The sequence below is a fragment of the Camelina sativa genome, chromosome 5 (assembly GCF_030686135.1).
Source record: "Camelina sativa cultivar CO46 ecotype springtype chromosome 5, ASM3068613v1".
NCBI lineage: Eukaryota > Viridiplantae > Streptophyta > Magnoliopsida > Brassicales > Brassicaceae > Camelina > Camelina sativa.
In genome coordinates this window covers 19,911,332-19,927,955 of record NC_141884.1, presented here as the reverse complement: position 1 = coordinate 19,927,955, position 16,624 = coordinate 19,911,332, and the positions used below count along the sequence as shown (strand labels likewise).

The 16,624-nt window shown below is 35.6% G+C and overlaps 2 protein-coding genes and 1 long non-coding RNA gene across 7 annotated transcripts; 2 read left to right on the top strand and 1 right to left on the bottom strand.

Annotated features, from left to right (window-relative positions):
• The first annotated feature begins 3,532 nt into the window (after window positions 1-3,532).
• On the top strand, window positions 3,533-5,627 carry LOC109128134 (uncharacterized). Of its 4 annotated transcripts, none has more exons than XR_015557220.1 (4): window positions 3,533-3,826; window positions 4,324-4,493; window positions 4,800-4,875; window positions 5,324-5,627. It is a non-coding gene; the product is annotated as an uncharacterized LOC109128134 (long non-coding RNA). The 4 variants fall into 4 exon arrangements; XR_015557218.1 differs by having other exon boundaries at window positions 4,010-4,493; XR_015557219.1 differs by having other exon boundaries at window positions 3,533-4,251.
• A 1,381-nt stretch (window positions 5,628-7,008) lies between these two features.
• LOC104787019 (serrate RNA effector molecule) lies at window positions 7,009-11,438 on the top strand. The gene is made up of 12 exons (XM_010512509.3): window positions 7,009-7,551; window positions 7,811-7,911; window positions 8,207-8,264; window positions 8,737-8,811; window positions 8,894-8,968; window positions 9,061-9,108; window positions 9,231-9,299; window positions 9,394-10,182; window positions 10,263-10,311; window positions 10,524-10,792; window positions 10,897-11,055; window positions 11,163-11,438. The coding sequence occupies exons 1-12, from the start codon at window positions 7,142-7,144 to the stop codon at window positions 11,221-11,223; spliced, it is 2,163 nt and encodes a 720-aa protein (XP_010510811.2). The 5' UTR covers window positions 7,009-7,141; the 3' UTR covers window positions 11,224-11,438.
• A 150-nt stretch (window positions 11,439-11,588) lies between these two features.
• Window positions 11,589-15,964, bottom strand: LOC104787020 (protein FAR1-RELATED SEQUENCE 3-like). Of its 2 annotated transcripts, none has more exons than XR_015557217.1 (6): window positions 15,623-15,910; window positions 13,158-15,402; window positions 12,990-13,079; window positions 12,607-12,742; window positions 11,998-12,114; window positions 11,589-11,868 (listed from the first exon to the last, which is right to left on the bottom strand). XR_015557217.1 is itself a non-coding variant. In XM_010512510.3 (6 exons), exons 2-6 carry the CDS (start codon window positions 15,309-15,311, stop codon window positions 11,824-11,826), a joined length of 2,556 nt encoding a protein of 851 aa, XP_010510812.2. In that variant the 5' UTR covers window positions 15,312-15,402; window positions 15,623-15,964; the 3' UTR covers window positions 11,589-11,823. The 2 variants fall into 2 exon arrangements, 1 of the variants encoding a protein (XP_010510812.2); XM_010512510.3 differs by having other exon boundaries at window positions 12,607-12,756; window positions 15,623-15,964.
• Window positions 15,965-16,624: the final 660 nt, after the last annotated feature.

Genomic DNA, 16,624 nt, shown 5'->3' with positions numbered 1-16,624 from the left:
AGATTTTTGACCCGATTTAACTTAAATAACCAAACTAACCAAAAAAATAAAAACTTCGGTTAGTTTCGGTAACCAAAAATAATAACCGAAAAACCCGATACCCGAACCGACCCGTCCCGTTATTTAAATCGGTTATTTTCGGTAACACTTCCCAGATTCCGAACTACCCGACTATCCGAATTACCCGACCCGAAGTATCCGACCCGACCCGAATTCGCAGGCCTAATATCTCCCACATTAGGTTAAAAAAAATAAACCAGAACATACATTAGGGATTGTTAGAGACTCCAACTTAAAGTATCTAATATAATAAAGTAGGGTTACACCTCTAACAAGCTCTATCTATCTGCCACGTGGCACTTCTAAATTCTCTGTTTTTTTTAATAATGTTTTATCTCATGTTTAAGCCAATTGATATGTAAATCATTAATGGGCCACATAATTTTGTCGACTTCTCGAATAAAAACCGACGGAATCTATGACTTCCGACTTCTCCTCTTCCTCGCATCTCTCTCTTCCCCACCCCTTCCCCCCTTATCTGTTCAATTCTGCGAGATTTTGAATCAGCCGAGTTGAAGGGAATCTCGACATCTCCAGTCTTTCACAGCTTGACATATGGCAACTATAAAACTGACACCTGTCCAAAAAACTTGTTCACCAAAATTTTAACTAAACTACCAATAAAACACATTTAATCAAATACATATAACTCACACTTTAAACATAAAACTAAAAAAATATATTTTCAATTAATCCACAAATAAGTCATTTAATCTTACACTTTAAAATTAAACTTTCTTATATAATAAAGTATGATACCTCCTAAAACTTTCTTCCACAACTACTGTAAAACTAACACTTGTCCAAAAAACTTATTCACCAAAAATTTAACTAAACTACCAATAAAACATATTAAATTAAATAAATATAACTCACACTTTAAATGTAAAACTAAAAAAATATATTTTCAATTAATCCAAAAATAAAACATTTAATCATACACTTTAAAATTAAAACTTTAATAGAAACCTTAAAAGAAAATTCAATTAAACCATAAGTAAAACACATTTTATCTTATATATTTAACTCAAAATTTAATATAAAACTGAAAAAAAACATTTCCAATTAAACCACAAATAAAACACATTCAATCATTTAAATTTAACTCACCCTTTAATATAAAGCTAAAACGGTTCAATCAAAACAATAAATAAAACACATTTAATCATATACATTTAACTCATACTTTAGTATTACAATTGAAATAAGATATAAAATATTTCCAATTAAACCATAAATAACACACATTTTGTCATATGAAACTGAAAAACTATTTCTAATGCAACCACAAATAAAATACATTCAATCATATAAATTTAACTCACACTTTAATATAAAATTGTAAAATTATTTCCAATTAAACTATAAATTAAACACATTTAATCATATACATTTAACTCACACTTTAATATTAAAACTGAAATAAAATAAATTTGCATTAACTTTATTTCTCCACTCAATTTTATTCAACACACAATAAATTAGAATTAACTCTCATACTTTTTAGTTTCAAAACTATAACTCTCATCACTTCCCATTCCATAAATACTCATTTTTCATTCTCTCATTCTCTTTCACTTCATCTTAACTATTATAAATTTTTTGCTATTTTTTGTTGGTTGGTTGGTTGGTTATTGTTGTTTGTGTTAAAAAAAAAACAAATTAAATATTATTAAGTGGAGATGTTCGCATGTTTTTGGCGAAGTGAGCAAGTACAGGGACAAAGTGAAGTTTGTTACAAGTATGGCAAAAGAAGTGGAATCTGCTTATAAGGCTGCTCAGGTAGGAAACCGCGGAGGTGAACAAGTGGAATGAATGATCTGTTGGAAACCTCTGGGTGATGGATGGGTGAAGCCGAACACTAACGGGGCTTCACATGAGAATCCGGGTCTGGCCACAGCTGGAGGAGTACTGCGAGATAGGATGGGGCAATGGTGCAGAGGTTTTGCTTTGAACATAGGAATTTGTTCTGCGCCTTTAGCGGAGTTATGGGGAGTGTATTACGGTCTCCATATTGCTTGGGAACAGAGAGTAACACGGCTTGAGCTGGAGGTTGATTCGGAGTTAGTTAGTTGATAAAATTATTTCAAATTAAACCATAAATAAAACACGTTTTATCATATACATTTAACTCACACTTTAATATTAAAACTGAAATAAAATAAATTTGCATTAACTTTATTTCTCTATTCAATTTTTTTCAACAAATAATAAATTACAATTAACTCCCATACTTTTTGTTTCTAAATTGTAACTCCCATGACTTCCCATCCTATGAATACTCATTTTCTCATGCTCTTTCACTCTTTCTTAAATATTATACATTTTTTGTGTTTTTCTTGGTTGGTTGTTATTGTTGTATGTGTCAAAAAAAAACAAAATTTAATATTATTAGAAAAGCTTAATTGTAAATTTTAACTTTAGATACTATATGATATATATCTTACATTTTTTTTTTGAAGATACATCTCTATTATCCCTAAAACAAACATTTTCATAATCAACCTATTACAACTTACATACAACTATCTTAGATTTTAAAATTAAAAACTAGATAGGAACCCGCGGTACACCGCGGGGTTAATTTTTCTTTAAAAGAAAAAAATATAATATTAGTTTAGTAGACTTAATATTTTGTATTTATTAAATGTACAACTCTTATATCGATATACTAAGTTCAAACCCGCGGTACACCGCGGAATAATTTTTTTAATTGTATTTTGATATTCATTTTTATTTTTTTGGAACACCATATTGTATTTTAATATATGTTCTTATTTTTATTGTGTTTTAATTTATTTTTATTGTATAGTGTTGTTTCTTGTATGTCGATATATTTCATAGTTCGTATAGTAAATAAGGATATAATCTATAACCTAATTAATTTCAAAAGAAATATATAATATATAAAATATGTTCATAGTTTTTGTATTGGTTTAATAATTCAAACCAGTCATGCTAGATTTGTGCTACAACATATTAAAGAAATTTAACCCCAGAAAACCATCCTAGTGTAATATATAGTATGTCTGCATTTGCTCTACTTATGTAATATCGTAATGTTATTTGCAAAAAAAAAATACACAAAATACATGACCCGCATTAAAAAGAAACATATCTTTTGATCCATATCCGATTAAACGTAAGATCTAAAATAAAATAAACAACATGTTTAAGAAAAATAAAAAAATACATAACTGTTTAAAATTTCTTTAAATATATATTTTTGACTATTATTTCAACACTTATAAAAAATTTTAGTCTAAGATTGAATAAATAATACGTATTATTTAACAATAATACTTGTAATTTAATTTGGTATCATAGTAAATTTAATTTAAAAGATAAAACAATTAAATATGATCCAGCTACAGGAAGCATTTTTCTACATTGGTTACATAGTCATATAATTTGTATGATTATAATAAAATTTATTATATTTTGAGTTGGGGCAAAACAAAAATCAGCCGAAGAAAGACATTAAACCTAAAGTCATTGTTCCTTTGTCTCTTTCCTCCTCTCTTCCTCGGTTCCTCCTCCGTGACCTTCAAAATTGTTCTCTTACCAATCTTTTTTCGTTTCTACACCCAGGCCGTTTCTTACCAACTTCCTCCACTGGATCAACTAATCATGTATTATATAATTAACAATTCTATGTGTTTGCCTCCGATTTTGTCTCATCTCATCACGAATGGTTACCTGAATGGAAAGAGCTACTCTTATCTATCTCCAAGGCTGGTTATTCCGCAGATCTAGTAACAATTGTGTAAGAACTCTTTTTCTCACTGAGTTTGCGACTTCTTAAATTGATTTGATTCTCTTATTTTGGTGAAAATAAGTTTTTTTTTTGGATATTATTGATTCTGCTATATAATCTATATAACTATATTCTCTGTCAATACAATTTTGTTTTTTTTCCTTTCAAAATTCCATTCTCCGTCTCCATCAGCAACTAAATAGCAAACATTGCCCGTGAGATCTCTCTCCACTTCCGTCACCGAAGATGCATTCTTCTTCTCGAGGATCCGAGCCTTCCAAATCCATGAGCTCTCTCACTGCTTGATGCTTTAAAATCCCAATTCTTTGATATGTACCAGTTCTTCATCGAATTAGGATTTCGCATGGATGGATTGCTCATAGTATATTTGTTGGGCAATAACTGGTAGTGACAAAACATGAGTTAGGCTTTAGGTATAAATAAAATAAAAAGCTTACAAATATATGTTTGATGGTTTCTCTGTATTAAAATTTAGACATTTTTAGATGGCTATATTGGAAGACTTACCTCCCAAACGAACATGCAAGTTGATGAAATTAAAAGAGATGATGTCATTTGCCTGTCAAGGAATGCTGCTACTTTGGCTGGTTCTCTCACTCTACATGTCTTTCAAGTTTATATCGATCTTCCAACTCTCACATAGAAGGATAAGGAGGTCAGAGTTGCTTCTAACCTCTAAATCTCAACAATTTATATTGAATCATATGTTACATTCAAAATATTAAATTCATATGACTTGCATGACTTCTCCTCTTGAATTTCTGGAACCGGTTCATTAGATCCTTTTTCACAGAAGAGTGAACTTTGTACCCTGAAAATGACATAACAGTAGGTTAAGTTTATGAACATAAATACTGCTGAATGTGTATATATACAACAATATAAGATCTTTATACTTACCTTGGCATCATCGAGTAACATGTCAAATGTTTCACCAAACATTGGTGTATATGTCTCCCAGGTATGAAGAACCCTGAATTGCACTTTCTATGAAGTCTTGAAAGGCATCACATCTCGTAGGATGCAGTCATTGCGAGGTATGTGTTTCAAAGCTTGTATTTGAAAAATGGTGAATGTGTGATGATCGGGTCTATGCGTTTCATGATGATATTTATAGGTGATTCATATATTAGTGTTTAGGTTAGAAGCAATAAATGATAGATTTCTTGTGCAAGCACAAAAATCTTTGATACGCATAATTAGCATTGATTAGCATTGCTTTTTTGGTATCAAATTAGCTATGTTCGATGTTTATTTTTGTTTTTTTTGGTAAGTGTATTGTGTAGCAAATATGGTAATTGTATGCTAATTATAAGATGACTGGAGAATTATTAGTCGAAATTTCAGTGATTTGCGTTGTGTGATTTAGGCAGATATTAACATTTAAACATATGCCATTATTACCGTTCATTTATGGATATTTTTAGGCTATATTCCTCTATTAGTAACTAACTAACAACTATTACATTTTTGTCTGTTTTGCAGGATTTATCCTATACGCAAGGCCCAACACGCATACAAAATATTTTAACAATAGTAAGGCCCAATTTTAAATCAATATCCATGCAGCTGGATACGTTGTCGGATTATCTGGTGGGTAATCGGATAAACACGCGGACCCTATAGCTAAAATCGAATCTTTAGTTTTTAAGTCATTTTTGTCCTTATTGATTTCAATAAAGTGTCTCCTTTTTTAATAATTGAGTGGCAATTTGAGTAATTAGATTAGGGATTTTGGACATTCTCCTATTTGTACTTCTCTTTTAATTATAAGAAGATTTTTCTCTAATGGCATCTATGCTTAATTGAATTCCTACCTTATTCTTATCTCCAAACTAAATTACCAAAGATTTCCATAAAATATAGTAATGTCTAAACTCTTCTAAACTCACACTTTAATATAAAGCTCAAATATCGACAAAAAACAACAACATCAGCTACACAATCTCATATTCCAACAATCCACATTTCATAACCATAACCAATTTTTGTATTATCTTTCATGAATAATTTGATAGATTTTATACACGCATCTATCCTATCATTTGGACCAGCTAACCCACAACCACTCAACGTCTTCTTTGAAAGCAAATACCACAATCCAATGCAACAAGAACACTTGATGTGGAAGCAGTAATTTAAGACCTAGAAATAACAATCAACTTGTCTTCAAGATCTACGAGGAACTCAAAATATCGACACTCTATTTTGCAATCACAAAATAACATGTCCTAATTATAGAATACAAATAGTATAAACTATAATACTATTTAGAATTCAATAAAAACATAAATAATATAATAATTTAAACTTTTAAAAAGGTTTTTTAAATTGTTCATAATTTAGAAAAGGATAAATTGATCATTTAACATTAACTATATAGTTAATGAATACAAATAAAACAATTCCAAAACCCTAATAACTTTTAACCAAAAAAACAAAGTTTCTCGATACAAATAAACTTTATTGGTATGATCTTCAAATTGTAAAGTCTCTCGAATTTTTTTTTTAAAAATTAATTTATTCTTAATGACTTTTAACCAGAAAACAAATTAATATAATAATCTCGTGCAACGCACGAGACTCAACCTAGTTATAGATACAATTAAGTACACCCCATTTAAATGTAAACATTTATAAGTCATCCTAGATTTGACATTTCTCTATTTTTATTTTATTAGTGCGTTTTTCTATTTTATCATTGTATAAACCATAATTTTTTACAATTAATCCAATTCCGAAAAAAAAAATTCATATTTTTCAATAACTAAATATATCTAAAAAATAGTTACAAAAATATCCTGCAGCGTAGCGCTGACCTAATCTAGTTTTCGTAAAAGAAGAGAAACAAGTCCACCATTCCTATTTTAATAAAAAAAATCGACACAAAATCTCGTTTAGTTGTAAACTATAATCTTTTTTATAAATCCAAACTGATAAAATAATTTCATTTAATTGTAAGATCTAAACTCTAAAACTTCATATATAAATTTAAACTGACATATAATTTCGTTTAATATTTAAACTTTTTTTTTCTATGTTTATAGATTTTCTTTTTAATGTTTTGTTTATTACATGGCATATTGTTTTGTTAATAAAAAAGAGAAGGAGAAAAGTGTTGTATAAATGAGAAAAATAAAGAAGATTAATATAAAAAAATCCCTTAATTTTCATGAAGACGAAGATGGGCCTCTGAGTAAGGCCAAGTTGAATAAAGTTCACTGTAACAGCTGCAGCAGCAGAACCCGTAAACGTAGAGAGAGAGAGGCTTTTGGGATTCTCCGATTTAGGGTTCCGATCGTAATGGCCGATGTGACTCTTCCTCCGTCTGATTCCGTCGATAACCGCCTCCCTGAGAAATCGACCTCTTCCTCACCACCGCCTTCTTCCTCTCTGCCGCAACAAGAGCAGGAACATGAACAGCAGCAACCTCCACAACGCCGTGACAGAGATTCACGAGAGCGGCGTGACGACAGAGACCTCGAACGTCCGCCTAATCGCCGTGACCGTGACCGTTCTCCTCTCCCACCGCCTCGTAGGGATTACAAGATACGGCCTAGCTTGAGTCCTCCGCCACCGTACAGAGATAGGCGGCACTCTCCTCCTCCTCCCATGCGCCGCTCGCCTCCTCATAAGCGTTATCGGAGGGATGATAATGGCTATGATGCTCGCCGTGGCAGTCCTCGTGGTGGCTATGGGCCTCCCGATAGAAGGTAATCTTTATCTCCTAGGCTTGGATCTTCGTTGCTCACTCACACTTCAATTGGAATCACATCAGAGTTCATCTGTTACCGATTGAACTATATATAATTCAAAGTCATATGGGTATCGTGATTTGATACAAGGCTAAGTTGCATTGTTGCTTAGCTGAAGAATAGAAAAGTGCATCACAGACCTATTGTATCAATGATTGTTATATCCTTCGTTTTCGTGATTTCCTAATCTGTACACAATTCTTCTTTTGCATGTTAGATTTGGATATGAATATGGTGGAGGATATGATCGTGAAATGGGTGGGAGACCTAATTATGGTGATGAAAGGCCTCATGGCCGCTTTATGGGTCGCCATCAGGGTGAGACATCTCTTTTATATATTTCGAAAGTTGAGAGAACCTGTATAACCACTTTGCACTTGTGAGACATGTTTAAGATGACTGTCATTGGGCGTTCTGATAGATTGAAGACTTCTGGATCATTTGACTAGCATAATTCATAGTCATAGCTTCATATTTTTCACTCTATATGCTGTGGATTGGATACACTTTGAGTAACTAATTCACAATTCTGTTTGTGAACAAGCAATCTATTTTAGGAGAGTGACTGAGTGATATCAATATCTACCTTTTAATTTTGTATTTCTTTTGGCAGAATGGGAGGGAGGTCGTGGAGGGTATGGTGATGCTTCCAACAGTGGAAATAATCAAAGGTTAAGGCTCCTTCATCTTTGTTTATTTTTCTTTTATATTTCATGCTTTGCTATCTTTGTCATATGGTGTGTAGATTCTTGGTAGTGGATTTTTAATCTACTGAATGTATAATAGGAGTTATGAACTGTCCTATGGTGCTCAATGAAGGGAAGTTTTATCCCTTTTCGAATGTTCTTTCTTCGATGAGGCATATATGCTTACTTCCTTATAGCTCCAGAAAGTTAGAGCAAATGTTTGAGAGAAACAATTGATCAGACACTAATTCGATAAAATCATTTCTCAAACATGCGTTGTTGACTTTGTCATCTCTTTTCCACTATTGCTGTTGAGTACGAGATAACCTCATTGTGGGTTCCAAATGTTAAAGTTTGATCTGTTTTACGTTTAAGATAGTGGCACACAACTACTGCTGTTTGTAGTCTTCTTGTTGTTGCATTTAATAATACGTACCGTTGTATTTCCTTTATCCAGGGATGGATTGATGTCATACAAACAATTTATCCAGGAGTTAGAAGATGATATATTGCCATCTGAAGCTGAACGCAGGTGCGGTTATTTCTGCAACTTAGTCTTGTTGGTTAAGCAGTTGTATCGTAAGCTGCAGTGGTAAACTTTTTTCCTGATGCAGATATCAAGAATACAAGGCAGAGTATATCACAACACAGAAACGTGCCTATTTTAACACCCACAAAGAAGAAGAATGGTTATTTCCACTCTCTGTTTCCATCTTTTGCATTCTTCTGGTATATTCTGCAAGCTAACCTATTAACATGTGTATCTATGTTACACGTCCAGGTTGAAAAATAAGTATCATCCAACAAATTTACTCTCTGTCATAGAAAGGTGAGTTCAAGAGCCATTTGCAACAGTGTATGTCGGGCTTTTGTGCCTGAATGGTGTTATATTAATACTATACATTGATCTCTTGTAGTCTTGGTATTATACAGTCTTGTTTTTTTTTCCAGGAGGAATGACCTTGCACGAAAAGTAGCAAAGGATTTCTTACTTGATTTGCAGAGCGGGGCGCTAGATTTGTAAGATAATTTCCTTTGCATGTACACCACATTTATGATTATGATCACCATTTTGTCATCTCTAAAGCTCACAGTTTCCCTTGATCCGTTTCAGAGGTCCTGCAGTGACAGCATTGAATAAATCTAGCCAGACCAGTGAGCAAAATTCTGAGGATGAATCAGCTGGTGGTAAAAGAAAAAGACATGATAGGGTGGGAGCTAAAGAGGCTGACCTTCTTTCAGCTGCACCAAAAGCACCCAGTTTCACTTCTGATCCAAAGAGAATCCTAACTGACATTGAACAAGCACAAGCACTTGTGCGTAAGCTAGACTCTGAGAAACGAATTGAGGAGAATCTTTTATCAGGTTCAGAATCTGAAAAAACAGATAGAGAGAAGTTACATAGTGGTTCAACTGGTCCAGTTATAATCATTAGGGGGTTGACATCTGTGAAAGGCCTTGAGGGTGTTGAATTGCTCGACACACTTGTCACATATCTCTGGCGTGTTCATGGTGTGGACTATTATGGAAAGGTTGAAACAAATGAAGCTAAGGGTCTGCGGCATGTGAGAGCTGAAGGTAAAGTTTCTGATGCAAAAGGAGATGAGAGTGAAAGTAAATTTGACTCTCATTGGCAAGAGAGGTTGAAAGGTCAAGATCCCTTGGAAGTGATGGCTGCTAAAGAGAAAATAGATGCTGCGGCTACTGAAGCTTTAGATCCACATGTCCGAAAGATTAGAGATGAGAAGTATGGTTGGAAATATGGTTGTGGGGCCAAGGGTTGCACAAAGCTGTTTCATGCTGCTGAATTTGTGTACAAACATCTCAAGCTGAAACACACTGAGCTTGTCACAGAGCTGACTACCAAAGTTCGGGAAGAACTGTATTTTCAGAACTATATGAAGTACGTAAGGTTTTTTTCTTGATTTCCTCGACTGTCGTTTCTGACAGGTTCGTAATGAAAAATTTATGTGCCATGTACAGTGATCCTAATGCTCCAGGAGGACAACCAGCTACTCAGCAATCTGGCCCGGTACATGATCTTTTTTTATCACTATAATTGAATGTTTAGTAGTCTTTATCTTTGGGTTTCCACTTGTTTAGCTTTGTTTTGAGGTTTACTTACGCCAGTGAAATATATTTTTGACAGAGAGATATTCCTATGAGTAGTTTGTATCTTTAACTTTCCACTAGTTTAGCTTTGTTTCGAAGTTTACTTACGCCGGTGAAATATACTTTTGACAGAGAGATAGACCTATGAGACGTAAACCAGGTATGGAGAACAGACTTAGGGATGACCGAGGTGGACGCAGAGAACGAGACGGACGTACCAATGGAAATGACAGAAATGATCGGTCAGAGGATCAACAGAGAGGTGATGGTGATGGTCCTGATGGTGGAAATCCTGGGGAAGGTGGGTACGATGCATTTGGTGGACAAGCAGGTGTTCATGTTCCTCCCTTCTTATCGGATATAAACCCACCACCAATGCTGATGCCTGTTCCCGGTGCCGGGTAGGTTAAAGATTATCCACTCCCTCGCGATCTTGTTTCCAGAGTAAACTAGCTTCTGTGTTTAATCAATGATTTTAACGGTGCTTAACTGATGATGTGGGCAGACCACTGGGACCATTTGTACCAGCACCACCTGAAGTTGCGATGCAGATGTTCAGGGACCCAAGTGGACCCAACCCTCCTTTTGAAGGTAGCGGCAGAGGTGGACCCGCTCCTTTTCTTTTGTCTCCGGCCTTCCGACAGGATCCTAGACGGCTACGCAGGTAATGTGGCTCACTCTATGCTTTCATCCTTACAGCAAACATAATCCAATCATATGAACAAGAGTGCAGTGTCTCTAAGAAACTAATGTATTGAAAAAATGGTGCAGCTACCAAGACCTAGATGCTCCAGAGGAAGAGGTGACCGTTATTGATTACAGGAGCTTGTAGACAAGGAGCTATAGCGATGCCAAGTTTACCCATTCGGGTCAGGTCGGTTTAATGGAATCATGGATAGAAGGCGAACTAGCTCTGATTTGTGATGTATTTATTTTTGTTCCTCCCAATTTTCACACACACACACTCCATATATTTCCCTTATTGCTTTTCATGTGCTTACTGATTCTGTTGGACGAATACGTAAATGTGCATGAGAATTTCTTGTATTCATAGTGCGTTTCAACTACTTTGTTTGTTACACGTAGTCTATGCTTTCCTCAAAGCTGCTTTATTTCCGAAGTGTATAGTTATTCACTCAAACCAATGACTACATAACAAGAAGAGAACCGCAATAGATCTAAGCTAAAGACGGGTACTTTGCGCACTTTTCTACACACTTGCTAAGATGACATGATACTTTTACATATGTTACACATGATATTGTATCACATTTCTAACAACATCAGTCACAGAGATAGTACAGATGAAACCCTAATGAGGTTAACAAGCATGTTCCTCAAGTTATAAGAAGTTTTTTTTTTCTCGTGGTTGTTTCTCTCTCTCTCTCTCTCTCTCTCTCTCTCTCTCTCTCTCTCTCTCTCTCTCTCAACATCACTTGCGTTGCTTCTTTGCTTGAGGTTCTGTCTGTAGCTCTCCCTGCAAATGCAAGATACCATTTAGATCCTTAATAAGACACTACTCAGACCTAGTAATAGTTCAAGAACAGTTATAGAATAACTACTACTTAGAGCAAAAGAAAAAGGATTTGAAAGGGAGAGTGCCTACAACGATAGAAAGCTGCTCACGGATATAGTCCATCGATCTCAACATGGCACCTAGTGTATCACGGGACACCTGAAATTTGACCTCTGATTCTCCTGTTGTTGTCTCAGTATCTTGAAGCTGGGGTAAGGACAACAGAAAACAGTTCAATACCAAAGAGAGCCACACACAAAATAAGCCAATCGGTCTCCTATTTTATAAGTGATTCTCCCATAAAATAATGCATCATGAAAGAAGAAGACGTTACTATAGCTATTTTAGTTCCTCTCATGGAAATGACTCCTTTGAAGTGGTGAAACAAACTTCTCTGAACTATTTTCTGATTAAATTCAAGTGGGATTCAAAATAACCTTTTCTACGATAGGCAGAAATGAAATTTCATATTCAAGTGGTGACTGCAAAAAGTATGGCAGCTTAACATGAAAAAGAAAAACCAGATTTTGTAAATAATGTGGGGATAAACAAGTCAAATAACACAGAAGTTTCCTGCACTGAAGGTATATGGAATCTATGTTGGAACAAACCAAAGACAATCAATAAATTAAAAAGACTTTCGTCTCGTCAAGTCAAGACTACATGAGAAGCCTAGAGTCTAAGAGTCTTAAAAGATACCTTCAAATTGATGACAGCTACTCTATTGGCTGGAGATGAGAGTTGCTCGCTAATGTAAGCCATGGACTTTAACATGGGTTCAAGTGTGACGCTAGACAGCTGAAATTTGACCTCCATATCCGCTGAGGGAAACTTTCTGTAATCGTGCAACTGAAATCATCATGAAAAAGAATCCTCACTAAAGCGGTCAACTACTTTTATGCAGGAATCAGTAAAGACTTTGCCACAAATGACAATTTCAATTGTTCAAATCTTCAGCATCAATATGCTTTTACAAATATCCAGTCTCTTTTAGATGAATCATCCCATCAGACCAACTTTTAGCTTCAGTTAATGCAAAAACCATACAGAAAAAAAGTTACTAGTTTAAAAATAATGCACACCTTTAAATTGATAACAGCAACTCTACCACCCGGCATTGTATTTTTACTCTCCATCATCCAAGTCATTGATTTAAGACAAGGAAGAGCTACCTGTAAGACAAAGCAAGTCAAATTACCACTCAACACCAATATCAACAATTAAGTCTGTGAAAGGTTTACTCTGGGTACCATATTCTCAGGAGCACCATCGTCTCGGTGAAGTGCCATACGCGGCAGATTCAGATCAGCAACAGATTGAGCTCTGGCCCCACCATCATTAAGGTTAAATCTGCGTATCATTTCATCCTGGCGTGGCCACAGTAAAGGGGTTGTGTCAGCAGCTGATAGTGAGGTCTTGCCAGCACTACCATGTGCGCTAGGAGGTACAGCTCTACCTATATTTTTTCTGACAACTGAAACCTTCTTCCCACCCTCTCTGAGTGCCCCTAAAGCAATACTATAAGCTTCAGCTGTAACTGCCCCTTTCTCAGCATACTTGATGGCCTCGCGACATAAATGATTATAGCGGTGTATCAAGCTATCATGTCCATTTTCACTGACATGCTCATCCAACTGTCCCATGCTCTTGGCGTTTCTTGTCCACCGTCTCAAAATATAATGTGGTGGCAAAGTAGGTATATTTGTGACAGTAAACACTGTCAAAACATGTCGGCAGAGTATGCCGCAGTGCTCAAACATTTGACAGCTACAATTGGCTCTCATTTCAGGGTAGCAAAACGTTACTATATAAGCTTTGTTGTCATCTTCAAACTTTGCAACCCTAAATGTGCTGGTCGTACCATCATCTTCAATTCTGTTTGCAGTGTGAGCGAATGTTTCGACCAACTCTTCCTGGAACTTTCCAAAAATTTTCCTTGTGAAAAGATTTGCAGCCTGGTTCTCCATGGGTGATGGCGTCTTCAAGACTGGAGGCGTGTTGACAGTGTCAAGATCAGCTTCAGTCTCCATCTCAAACCAGTTCTCCATAGCCCTTTCGTACAGCCTAAAGAACATCGGAAGGGTTGTCTGCTGATTCACATATCCATCGAAAAAGGAATCTGAATAACCTTGGCTAGGAAACACTGCAGCAAAAAACGAATCCCGGAAATAAACAGGTACCCACTGAGCTCGTGCATTATATAAAGAATTAAGCCACTCATGTCTTCCTAAGTCATACTTTTCAATGATGGAACTCCAAGACGATTCAAACTCCTCAATGGTTTCAGTGAAGTTGATACAGTTATATAGCTCCACCTGAAAACTGGGATACGCAAGACATACATGAGCCAGCTTTTCCTGACCTTCTCTTAGAACATCCCACTTATTAATACAGTGACGAGCACCTGGAAATACCTGAGCAACAGCAATCTGTATGGCTCTATCTTGATCAGTTACCAAAGAGACAGGCGGTTGGTCTCTCATTGCTGTTAGAAAAGTCTTAAATAGCCAGATAAATGAAGTATCAGACTCGTCCAAAATAAGTGCACAGCCAAATATGATAGTCTGACCATGATGATTCACCCCAGTAAACGGGGCAAAAGGAACCCGAAACTGACTACACCTGTATCTCGTATCCAAGGTGACTGCGTCACCAAAATGAGTATAAGCAAACCTAGATCTTGAATCTGCCCAAAAAACATTTGTCATCTGATTATCTTCATCAAGCTGAACCGCATAGAAAAAACCAGGATTCTCTGCCTGCATCCTCTTAAAATACTCCAACAGATTGTGTGCATCCCGTCCAATTGTCCTCTTCGTGTTATTCGCCATACTTCCATAACTTTTCGAATCCTTAGACGCAGCACTTCTGTTATTAGATTCTAAGGGAACACGATTACCATCCATAGAAACATACATCATACCACTAGGCACATTATTCACCCCTTCTTGATAACTAGATTTTTCCGAATTAGCAAAATGCCTACTACGAGGACGAAGACAATGAAGCGTATTAGAACTTGCCAATCCATGAGTATGCTCTTTAACAAACTTTGCCACAACCCATTTATCCTGACCTTTCATTTCTATCCTAACCATTGCATCACAGCTCTCAGCAAGCCTTCTCTTAGACCTTTTGGTACTACATACGAATTCACGAACACTAACAGACCCATCAGTTCTCGGAAGAGACTTGGAAGTGAAACCAAGCTGCCTCGAATACTCGTCATAGAAAGACTTAGCTTCTTTTTCTGAACTAAACTCCATGCCAACACATGGCTCTGCAATACCAATCTCATCTTGAACTCCTAACGAGTTCTCAATGTTATTAGGTTCAGCATCTCCATCATCTCCCATCTCATGATTCCCCATTGACAAACCCTCTTCAACCAAATGAATATCCATATTTTCTCTAACTAACTGAGCACACTTTCTCCTAAACAAGTTCCAATTTCACACACAACTGTTTCGCATCTTCAACAGTCTCTATACAACACTGCATAAAACCAAAAAAAAGTACCATTCAATCATTAGGTGTTTGATTAGAAAAATCAAAGCACAACAAAGTGTTTGTAGATCTTTGAGAAAAAATCTTAACTAAATATAGAAAGAGGACTCTGCTATCTATCACTCTCCGATTGTTTTTTTTTCTTTCCATCGATAACAGAGAAACCCAGAAAGAGGAGAAAGCAAAGATAATAAGAGAAGGAGCTTACGTGAGTGTTGATTGCGACGAACCCCAGAAGATTTTTGGAAGTCGTGAAATTGGAAGAAGGGTAAACAACAATTCGGGAAAGTTGAGAAGCTGATGTTTTGTTTTCAGATTCGACCGGAAGATTAAAAATTAAACTCGAGCTTGTGCAGTCGTTTGAGAGGAAGAAGAAGACATTGAAAACTCAGACGACGTCGTTTCACGGAAAAGTAGAATAAAAACAAACCCTAACACCTGAAGTTCAAATCCTAAGCATATTTAAGAGTCTTCTGATTCATAAACAAACCTTAACACCTTAATTTCAAATCCTAAGCATATTTAATAGTTTGTGTTTTATTTTGAGTATTCGGATTACACTGTCGGGTATCAAGTAAAACACGAAACCGAACCGATACCTGCAGGTACACACATGCATAGGACCCAATAGTGTGAAATGTCTATAACAGAACCCGAATGGAACCAAGTTTTTCGAGTCGGTTTTGGTTCGAATACATAGGACCCAGGGGCCAAAAACGTCAGCGGGCTCAAAAATAAAACTAAAATAAACAAAATTGCGAGTAGTCGGGGCCAACCCGTTTAAATCTCAAAATACACTATAGGCTATAGCCAGAGCTGACTAACCCTCGGATGTGAGCTCGTAGTCGTATCAATATATTTGGATGTTGGGGTTATGAGTTTGTTAGGTCTAGGTTTTGTAGACCGATTTGCGAACATTATATAGAAACTGTGTGTGCGTCTTTGGGAAAGTTTATTGTTTGTTGGTTTCTTCGTCGTCAAAGAGTATGCGAAAAATGCACCCACCTACTTTGTTTTTACCTTCTGATTAAACTCATTAGCAAAAACCCCAAAAAAAAGAATAGCGTGAAGTTGGTTGATTATAGAGTTATCACATTTTTATGCTTAAAAAAAAAATATATATATATATATATATATACCTAAAATAGCAACAATTTCCATGGTTTTTGAAGATGCTAAAATACAGACTGAAGCGAAACTATCGAATATG

Excerpts from the sequence above, each read along its gene's own strand:
- LOC104787020 (XM_010512510.3), bottom strand. The coding sequence starts at position 15,311 with ATGGATATTCATTTGGTTGAAGAGGGTTTGTCAATGGGGAATCATGAG. Across the intron at positions 12,757-12,989 it reads TTGCTGTTATCAATTTAAAG|TTGCACGATTACAGAAAGTT; the intron begins GTGTGCATTATT and ends TGATGATTTCAG. Across the intron at positions 12,115-12,606 it reads TAGCTGTCATCAATTTGAAG|CTTCAAGATACTGAGACAAC; the intron begins GTATCTTTTAAG and ends TCCTTACCCCAG.
- LOC104787019 (XM_010512509.3), top strand. The coding sequence starts at position 7,142 with ATGGCCGATGTGACTCTTCCTCCGTCTGATTCCGTCGATAACCGCCTC. Across the intron at positions 7,912-8,206 it reads CTTTATGGGTCGCCATCAGG|AATGGGAGGGAGGTCGTGGA; the intron begins GTGAGACATCTC and ends TTCTTTTGGCAG. Across the intron at positions 9,300-9,393 it reads CAGAGCGGGGCGCTAGATTT|AGGTCCTGCAGTGACAGCAT; the intron begins GTAAGATAATTT and ends GATCCGTTTCAG.